Source organism: Malania oleifera, chromosome 8, assembly GCF_029873635.1.
Source record: "Malania oleifera isolate guangnan ecotype guangnan chromosome 8, ASM2987363v1, whole genome shotgun sequence".
NCBI lineage: Eukaryota > Viridiplantae > Streptophyta > Magnoliopsida > Santalales > Ximeniaceae > Malania > Malania oleifera.
In genome coordinates this window covers 67,312,056-67,322,783 of record NC_080424.1, presented here as the reverse complement: position 1 = coordinate 67,322,783, position 10,728 = coordinate 67,312,056, and the positions used below count along the sequence as shown (strand labels likewise).

Genomic DNA, 10,728 nt, shown 5'->3' with positions numbered 1-10,728 from the left:
GTTTGAGATGTCTTATGATTAATGTGGAAAATGTTGGGAGTGGTTGGTCAGCCTTAATTCTATAACGCAATTTCTCAAACATGATGTGTTGAAGGGCACAATCTGCAATTCGATGAAAAATATAAATCAGAAATTTTAAGGCTCGAGTAGTACATCCCCAACAGGCCAGCAAGCCAGACACCACCTATCCCCGCCTGCTATGGAACTGAAATAATTTGTTTTTGCCAGGGTCCGGCAGGTAAGCTGATTCGTTCCATCATCTTGTCATGGTCGTCATTTTGGCACGCCATCAACAGTGACTAACAAAAAAATTAAATGAGAAGGAAAGATAACCACATGGTAAATTGTTTAATGCGCTGGGGAATACACGTCCCATTTGCTGTGCTCTCGCCCATTCATTGGATAGGCTGCAAGTCCCAACGGTAGACCTTAGGACAAGGCAACCTGTTGCCGCACAAATACAATAATATTTTGTACTCTTAACCTGTATATAGCAGGTTTGCATCGAACCATTCATTTTCCCCTTCCCTTTTTCTTTTTTTTGCAGGATCACAAATGGTTTTAATTACATATGCCCATGTTTTGACGGTCAAAATTTAAACAAATGAATGGTAATAAAGAAAATGATTAATACAACTAAAATGAATACAGCTATGGTACATTGCCAAAGCAGCCGGGTTGGGGGGAGGAGATTGGGGTAAGGGGAAGGAAAAAAAGGGTGCAGGTGTGGGGTGGGGGTGTAGGAGATGGCATTTCTTCTTCTTTTCCATTGTGGGGGAAAGATGGGTTTTCCGTTGATGCCTCGCTTGGACTTCTACCCCGCATGCCAATCGACAAATTTGAAGTTCACATATTTCCGCCAGTCAGGTTGAGATATCTGTCTGATAGACCGTCATATGACCAATTTCATTAGGCTCTCTGACAAAGGGCTGGTGGACCAACCTCCTGAAAAGTCTAGTGTGTTGAGACTCTAACTGGTTAGTTCTAAGAATCCAGTTATGTAGGAGTTGCTCCATGAACAGAACTCGTGTCTGAAGGACGCAAAGAGGATGCAAGCTGTGGTTGTTGCAGATGTGATTCATTTACGAGGCCAAGAACTACAAGTATTGACCTGCAAAAATGCAAGTCTATTATAAGCTTATCAAGATACAAAAATTAGGAGCATATTCCCTGCAAATAAGTTGCTCACATGGCATGCGAATAAATAAAACCCGTGATCTTTCCTGGCAGTTGGATCAGGACTAATTTAATATGGTAGGGTAAAATAACATCAAAAGAATGGAATGGCGGCTAACATAAAATTTCCTGGTAAAATTGTGAGTGACTACTATATAATCCAGACATCAATGTGAAATAAGGAAAAGGCATACAGATACACCATACATCTCATACGCTCTGCTATCACCTAGCAAAATACCTATCCTTCACCCCCACCCCCACCCCCCCCCCCCCCCCCCACAACTGTTGTGCTGCTTTCATTTTGACTTATCACACTCCATTGTTTTACCAAACTAATGTCAGTAGAAGTGTTTTGACACTAGTCTGGATCATTCAAGTGGTAGTACATGCGTAGTTAATGAAGCAGCATAAGCCCAAGAATTACACCATTAAAGCTTCTGATAGCCCAATCTGTAATATTCACCAGAATGTTAACGATGTTTATTTTTTTACTTAGCAATTCACATCTAGGTTCCAAATAGAAGATTTTCAGACTTTAAATTTCAATGTGTACCATCAGATTGCATGCAAGCATGAAGGACAAGTTGCATTCTCATCATTAGGATTTATTTATTTATTTATTCGTGATAGGAATTACAGAGAATGTACAGACATCCTGTTAAGGAAAAAAAAAAACCCTAAAAGTTTAGGAAACAATCAAAATAAACTGCCTTCCAATCTTGCTGAAGTTCCAAAGAGGGTACCCCGAAGACCAGAAAGAAGCCCAAGTACTGAATCCTTTCCCAGAGCAAAGAATCAGAATTCTTCTGCAATGAGAGAATACAAGCACATTCCTTTCCAGCCAAATTCCCCATAATACAGAAAATCTCCAACAGGTCACAAATCCACATAACCAAACCATGTCCATTCTCCCCAAATCCTGTAAAAGAGATTTGTAATAATTCCTCCCCTGTACTCAGACAAAACCAATTCCCCCCAAACACCAAACAACTTATTCCAAATCCTCCGACTGTAGATGTGATGCAGATTCTCAGCTTTCAAAAAACATAAATAGAACACTCAGAGATAATGCCCTCAAAGGCCCCCTATGTTGCAACATATTGTTGGTTAACTCTATTAAGAACAACCAAAGAAATAAAAGCCTTTGTCAAACGGGGGAGTCGGGGACTTTGGCTTTCCAAATATAATGATGTAGGGGAAAATTTTTAAAGGTTTTGATAAAATGCTCAAATGAAAGATTTAGAATAATAGACTCCTGAAGACTGCAAATCCTAAACCCAACTATCTCTCTCAATTGAGAGATGAAACCCTCCAACATTACTGACAAAGAAGAGAGTTCTTCCACCTCCCTATCATTTAGTGGCCTACAGAAATGTAAACCCCATGTAGTAGTAGATCCATTTGAAAAGAAAAGAAAAGAAAAGCGCTCATCATTAGGCTTTATGGAAATTTTTGTGCAAAAAAATTAAAGGCACATTAGGCAGCTATCGGCTAGTTAATTATTGATAGGATTGACTTCCATTTACAATTTATTAATTTCAAAATTTCAAACCATCAAGCATTAATTCCATTTCCAACTGAACTGCACTAGGAAATCTGTAATATTGAAAGAATAATATTAAACAGGAATACATAGCTCTGGAAGCCTTTCACATGTCCCAAATCTATTAAAAGTGATCCAATCCAATTTTGTCAAACATATTAACACCTCTGCAAAAATGTAGAAAATTTGAATTTTCTGAAATCAACAGAATTATGATAACTAAACCAATCTATTCCAACTCCCCCCACCATACACAATAAATAAATAAACAAAAAAAATTCCATATTTTCAGTAGAATGCCTCCAATAAAAAATTGCAGTCAAATGAGGACTGGCAATTGGCAGATTTCTGGCACCGGCTTGGTAGCCAATCAGGTTGAAGAAAACCATACCTAGGTAGTGAACTTCTTATACTCGGCTGGCCAGCATAAGCAGCAAGGGGACCTCTGAGGTTAGCATGTTTGTTCAAAGCACTTTCAAGCTGTGGAGGAGGTAACTACAAACAGCAAAGAAGAGAAAAAAAAAAAAAAACTGTGAAATTAAGGATACCAACATAGGCATGATCCATAAAAAATTTAACATGTACGGAAAATATATAATACCTGCAGCAACACATGGAAAGAATGTGGCTGTGTCTGGGATACGCATTTCAAAAACCCAACCCACAACTTTGGCATTTTCCATACCTGCATGCAAAATAAATACAAAAATTATTTTATGCTCATATACAGTGACCCACCAAGTCACTACTAAGAATCTAAGTCACAAATCCATGCAGTCAAATTTGAAAGACATTAATTTCAACTTGAGTCAGCATACCTGTCTACTCACAAGTTTGGACAGTATCTCCATAACAAAATTAACCTGAATAAAGAAAGCATTGCGTTATGAACTTCTGTTTGATCTGTCTCTATATATTTCAATGAGTTCATTTATAATGACCACACAATGACTGTTGCGCGCACACACAGATTTCTCGCGGCTGGAAGTTGACACCCAGTAAAGTATTTCATGCCACTGGAAGTCAGGACCAAAGCCTTTATTTGGCTGTCAAAGGACAACTCAAGAAAAAACAGAGACAGAGAGAAATCAACCTAAATAAAGGAAGCATGGTGTTATGAACTTTTTTTTTACCTGGCTCCATATATTTCAATGAGCTCATTTATGATAACCACACAATGACTGAGGTGCACAAACAGAGATTTCACACTGCTGGAAGTCGACACCCAGAAATGTATTTTATGCCACTGGAAGTCAGGACCATATTTGGCAGTCAAAGGACAACGACCCATAAAAAAAAAAAAAACAGAGAGCAAGAGAGAGAGAGAAGGGCAACAAATCAATTCACAGAAAACAGTGTGTAAACATGAACAGGAAATGCTCAGTATTGTGTGAATGCAGATGACCTAATATGCTGAAATGAAAATTCTGAAAACAGCTGTAAGACCAAAATAGATGAATGACCAAACAAAAAAAGGGTGTTTGTGTGTGTGTGTGTGAGAGAGAGAGAGAGAGAGAGAGGGAGAGGGAGGGAGAGGAATTAAGGCTAAAACCAATTGAAAAGATCAGAAAAAATCAGTCAATCAGTCAAAATGGTTAGGACATGAGCACTGGAGACCAATGGATATACTGGTAAGGAGAGGCTTAATCAAGATGGAAGGCACAGCAAGGGCAAGAGGAAGACTGAGAAGAGTGTGGATTAAGGCAATAAAAAAGGTTTCAAAATCTAATTTAACAGAAGAGGTGGCCCTAAATCAAGTTGAATGGAGGACAAGAATTCACGGAGCCAAACCCATGTAGTAGGGATAAAACGCTTGGTTCAGTTGGTTATCATTATTGCTGTCAGCTTGTCACAGGTAATGAGAAACAATGATAAAATCAAACCCAAAATGCACAAACTTGACAAATATGGACCTCTCTCCAATTGACATGCCTCAAAAACTAGACCAGCTAGCCCTATTTGATTGAAAAATCAACATGCTAATGCTATGATGACTAAGTCTTATATCTATATAGAAAGAATCCTTTATTTTGGATTTCATGCCCCTAGGGGTTATTTTGATATTTTAAACAACCTAGTCCTCCAAGCAATGGCAAGTTAGCAACATGAACACTGGATATTTGCTATAACCATGCCATTAGGCAAATGATACTCTGGATCAAAGCCAATGGAACTCTTTCAGAGAATAACTTTTCAGCTGTACAATTTTAAAAAATCACCTTTATTCTTTTGCCTTTTTAGTTCTGCTAAAAGTTCATTATTTGTCCCTTAAGAAAGGCCTTGAGAACAGTTGCTCAAGTTTTGATACACCCTCTCAAGCATGAACCTGTAATCTCCTTCTCACAACATATGTTGGCTCATTTGTGCAATCAACTGCCCTAAAAGCTATTCTTGTCAAAGATAGCGCATCTAATTCTTCTCTTGTAGTTGTGGCATAAATGCCCACTCGGCGCACTGGCACATAGGACAGACAGGCGCCTACTATCATGCCCATAAATGGGACTACGTCGAAGGATGATCACTAATCCCCCACAAGGCCAATAGTCAATTATTAAAATGTGAATTATAAATTAGTAGTTCAAACAAAAATGGTTCAATGAAAAAGGTAAAATAAAATTTTCATATTTTTTACATTAAATAGGATGAAATAAAGGAAATGGAAGATAAGGTATCCTTAAAAAAAAAAAGAGAATACAAATAAAATTACTTGCATAATAAATCTCTCTAATTTCTATGTACATCCCCCAGCCGTCTTCTTGAAAATAAAAACAAAGCCATAAAAAAAAAAAAAAAAAAAAAGAAGAAGAAAAATCTACTGGAAACCAAATCAGATGGCATCCTCTGCCCATAGAAAAATTTATCCATTCAGCTTCCAACTAAAAGCACCAAAGAGAAAAAGTAGCGCGTGTCTAAATTATCTTCCTATCCTTCCCAGAACCAAAACCCTTAAACTTCTGAAATAAAAATTTAGAGAAGGGCAGACCCAGTTCTTCCCAAAATACCAAATAGCATTGCACCAAATGTGCCAAGAATAGGAGCAATGCAAAAAAAAATGCGCATTTGTCTCATCACTTTGTAAACAAAAACACGATGTTACCAGAGACAACGCCTAAGAGGTTCTAACCAGAAGCAGGCCATTTGTATTATAACTGGAAGCAGATCATCAGTTAGAAGTCTTATTAATAATTCCTGGCAAGGTAAAAGCTCTGGTTTTAGGAGTCTTTCCCTTATCCCCGAAACAGTGTCTTCTAAAATTTCATCATCTTCCAATGAGAGGTGTGGCCCCACATGCCACCTGAAAGTAATCCTGCCAACTACCCCTTAATATCCAACACTTGCTATTTTTCTCTTGACACTGCCAATCGACTGATCACCCCTTGAGTTACTATCATCCAGAAGATCATTGCCACAAGAGCCTCACCCGTGGCACACATGCCCCAGATACCGGCAACCATGGTCTTAAATTTCCACGAAATTGTCGAAATTTCTGTTGAAATTTTTTATTTCCGTCACCCTCGAAATTGAAATGGCTGTCGATTTCCATCTTGCATAATTTCTGTCGAAATCTCAACAAATCATCCGAAATTTATTGAAATCTCGAAATTTTAGCAAAACTTGTTGAAATTTGAACTATGTAATGAAATTTCCTTGGAATTCCAATGTGGGATTTAGGAGTAAAAATAAATTTCTCTTTTAATTTATTTTTATCGAAACAAATGATTATTACAAGTGCTTTTGAAATTATATGAAAAAATAAACTTACAACAACATTTTATTTAACCATTCATTTCTAAACTATCATTATTTGTATAATAAATAATATTTAAATGATTTATGAATTTCATTTGTATTAACTGATTCACTCAATATGTTTAATATAAATTATCTTACAAATATGTTTAACGCACATATTATATTACAACTTCTCCACCTTATACACAGCCTAGATGTATTTACTTTTAATATATTAGTCTTAAAACTTACATTATTATGTCTATTAATCATTTCTAAAGCTTCATAAAAGAATTCCATGTTCGACTACTGGTTTCCATTGTTTCAAATCGAAATCGAAATCGACATCAAAATCGAAATTTCCGTACTTTTGGAGCTTCGAAATTTGAGTCGAAATCGAAATTTAAGACCTTGCCGGCAACACATGTTGACAAATTCCAAAATTCTCCTGCATTTTCCAGAATAGCAAGAATGCAATATTTTGACTTGGCTTCAAGATATTTTGATTAATACTACTAGATCTTGGACTGTCAATGCAAATTAAAGTGTTATGAAGGCCTGCCAACATTCAGATATAGGTCCAGGCGTCCAGCTGCAATATTTTGAGATTCACTGTGACAAATTAGTTTTCCTTTGCAAGATTTTGCTTCTAGAAATCCATCTTTCATTGTTTGATACATATTTGGAGGAAAAATTCAGTGTGCCAGTACCATTTTTCAAGTTTATTAGTGGACTTCTCTTGGAGCGTTTGCTGAGAAACTGAACTGTAATATTTGGAAAAATCTCTTAAAACTACAAAGTAAGGACAAGGACCTTTTGATAATGTTGCATAAGCTTGCACTATTTGGATTTCATAGACATTGATTCAGTGTTACTTATCTAATTGGTACTTGTTTGAACTCGCTTCAGTCCATATTTTCTCTCTCGCCAAAAAAAGAAGTCAATTCCGCATTTCTAAATCCCACACCTCTGATATTTGATTTTGTTTATACTTTATCATCAACAATTCGAGTTTCTCTTGAATATCTTGGATGGGCCTTAGACTTGTCCTTAGAAACACTAAACACTGTTGGTGAAATGGGCCTTCACTTGTCAACAAAATTGGTTGTTGAAAGTCTTGGCACTTGCTATGAACTTCAAGATGAGTTTCCAACTATTAGGACAGACATATTTGTCAATGACCATGCTCTTCAACCTCTATTTTAAATTTCTAACCCAAAGAATAAGGCACAATGGTTGCTCCATAGTTTGTTGGAAATTCTTTAATCATGGATCTTCTTGAGATTATTTCTCCTCTATCCAGTAAATTCATGCCTCCATCTCTCACATCTTCTTTAACCAAATATTTTGAAACAATGCCCATCATTCTAGAATATGGACTGAATGCATATTTGCTTAAGATGCCAATAGATTTGGGTATTAAATTGATTTTTTGTTTGGAGGACTGGTGATTTTATTAGAGGACATTGCAGCCTTCTACGCTATTTGCAGTTGGAGGATTTTTTAGATACTTCCAGGTTGAGTGACAACCCAATGCAGTTTGTTCCACCTCTTGAGTTGCCTACATGTTCAACTTTGTTCCCACTGATGGAAGTCTTATGACGTTTTAGAACTTGAGGCCGAGTTTTCATTAACAAGGGGAATTTGATGGAGAACCACCATTCATATTTTAGCTAGGATTTTATTTTAGTTTGGGAAAAATTGAGGTTATTTTAGAAGTAGAGTTAATTTAGGGTCATTTTGTGTATTTCAAATACTTCGGGTTATTTGGTGATTTCTTCTCTTACATGGGGTTGTTTTGCAAATATTTGTTTTAGTTGCACTGTTATAAGTTATATGCGTAAGTACATTGTCTGTAATGTATGAAACAGTTGGATATCATTTTGAATCTGATTTACTGAACTGTTTCCCCATCTCTCTTTCATGCAGCCCTCACCCTCTCCCCCTTCTTCCTTCTTCCTCCTCCTCTTGTCTTCTTCTTCCTTCTTCTTCATTTCTCCTTCTGTTTTTCCTCTCCTCTTGTCTTTAACCTGCTCTCTCTCTTCTCTTCTCCTTTTTATTCTTCTCCCTTAATTTCCTCTCTCTCAGATTTATGTTCCTGTCCTACATCACCCTCTTCTCTAAATTACCAACCAGTCCACTCTTTGATAGATTTATCTTAAGCGCAGAAAATTTCTCAAGCACTTGAAGAAGAGTAAGCTTGTTAGAAAAACAATTCACATAATCAGAAAGAACTGAGAAGGGAAATGAAAATAATTTTCTACAGCTGAAGAAACCTGGAAGTGCCTCTACATTCTTGGCTAGATTGAGGAATACAAACATAAAAACACGACTACTGAACATTATGGCATAGTCAACAAACAGAACCCCAAAATTATGCATCTAAGTAGGAAAAATATGTTGCTTGTACATATCTTTGAGGATTCTAGGTGCTACTGATATAACAACACCACCTTGCAAGGAAACAGAAAATTGTACATTTAGCTCATTCCAATAACTTTTTCAATTCAAGATTTGAATGATTAAGGAAAAAATATGATGTAATAAAATGCCTATAGAAAGCTAGTCATATAACGTTATCTTAGCAAACATCAGCAGCAAAAATTTAAATACAGATGTAGCAAACAGTAGCTATAAACATAGATGCATCAAAATGAAGTATGGAAGCTACCAGTGTAGGAAAGGCATCAATTGCCTGAATAACTGTTCTCATGAAGAGTAGAGGAAGAGGAGTTTGATCAACCTGAAAAATAAACAATCAGTACAAACAAAGAGCTAAATGTAATATCCAGCAATTTCAGGCAAATGGACAGCATTCACGAACCATCTGGTTCAAGGCCTTCGCCAAGACCTGCTGCGTGAAGACTGTACGTTGCTCAAAACAAGCTGAGCAAGCATCTGTAATCTGAGAACATGAAAAAGAAATCACAATGAATACATAGCATTATAATTGTGTACTACATAACTTACAGTAGATGAATTCGGGAGTAGCCACTTGGAGAACATAGACAACCATCTGCTATTGGCGTGCCAACAGGCATCTGTCACACAATTGTACATGGTGCAACAAGCAGTTTAACGTACACCATTTTTCTCTTTTTCATTTTGGTTTACATTTTTGGAGTTGGTTGGAGGGAGAGAGAACAAGAAACAAGTTATTGTGGCAGAAACCTTGGGTTTGCTATGTACTGTATTAAGGTATTATGGTCATTGTTCATTATATATACATACATTGATATCCCTTCTCTCATCATGATCTCTCTCTCTCTTCCCCCCCCTCTCTCTTAACTCTACCTCTCATAATCAAGTTATATCTTTCAAGTTTATGACATGATATCAGGTTATTGTTCATCCGGATTGAGGAGGTGGGAGATAAAGTTAGATGGCAGATTACAGCAACAGCTATCTTCTCTTTCCATTCTGCTTGGGATGGTCTTAAGGAAGAGATGCTACAGTTATCCGAGCACTAGAAGTCCTCTGGACTAAGCACTGTATTCCAGGCATCCATTCGTGGCTTGGCTTGCAATAGGAAACAGGTTAAACACAATGGATATAATTTCTAAATGGAAAGACAATTTTTATCTTGTTTGTAAGGTTTATGGCCTTTGTCCAAAGACCAGGAGTCATCTGTTTTTTGAATGTTTAGTGTTATTCAGGCCTATCAGAATGCTAGTGCAAAATGAACTTTCGTGGTGTTTTGTTTGAGATGGCATGCTAATCATAGCAGGCTTCCACCATGGGCTGCTCTAAAAGAGAGGAAATTCAGAAGCTTATTCGGGCTGCAACTATACATCACTCATGGAAGGCAAGGAATAACCTTGTCTTTGAAGGGATGATGGTTAATTCAATATCAATTGCAATGCTAGTTGTCTGTGACATCAAAGCAAACATTGTTTATGAAGGATTTTCCTGCTGACGACATTATAATCCTCTGCAAGATTGTAAGATTAGAAAGTGCTGTGTAATGAGCTGTTTCTTGATCTTTGCGCTTTTGTTTTACTCTGCTGAAAATGTTTAGTCAGCTGCATTGTGTAAGGTCTATGAATTTGCCATTAAAGCTTGTTTTAGCTTTAATAACTGATATAATGGCTTAAATGCCTCTTATGATTCTTACTACCCAGATTCACATGTACTGTTCACGGGTATTATCCACAGTTGCTGTTTACTGTTCAATGATACTGCTGACAACAACAGTTCATTGCAATTGATCAGACCTTTTTTTCAGAAAGAAATTTCCTTCTCTTTTCTTTCACCCTATGCTTGGTTGGATCTCA

The 10,728-nt window shown here is 36.9% G+C and overlaps 1 protein-coding gene across 2 annotated transcripts in view; it reads right to left on the bottom strand.

The window, feature by feature from the left end:
• Window positions 1-469: 469 nt before the first annotated feature.
• LOC131161564 (uncharacterized) overlaps window positions 470-10,728 on the bottom strand; it is a 101,419-nt gene continuing 91,160 nt past the window's right edge. The window contains exons 22-27 of one of the 2 annotated variants that reach the window (XM_058117401.1): window positions 9,279-9,359; window positions 9,126-9,197; window positions 3,541-3,585; window positions 3,324-3,407; window positions 3,114-3,217; window positions 470-1,111 (exon numbers count right to left, since the gene is read on the bottom strand). In XM_058117401.1, coding sequence (XP_057973384.1) covers window positions 997-1,111; window positions 3,114-3,217; window positions 3,324-3,407; window positions 3,541-3,585; window positions 9,126-9,197; window positions 9,279-9,359 — 501 coding nt within the window. In that variant the 3' untranslated portion in view covers window positions 470-996. The remainder of the gene's footprint in view (window positions 1,112-3,113; window positions 3,218-3,323; window positions 3,408-3,540; window positions 3,586-9,125; window positions 9,198-9,278; window positions 9,360-10,728) is intronic. The other variant, XM_058117402.1, reaches the window with a different exon arrangement.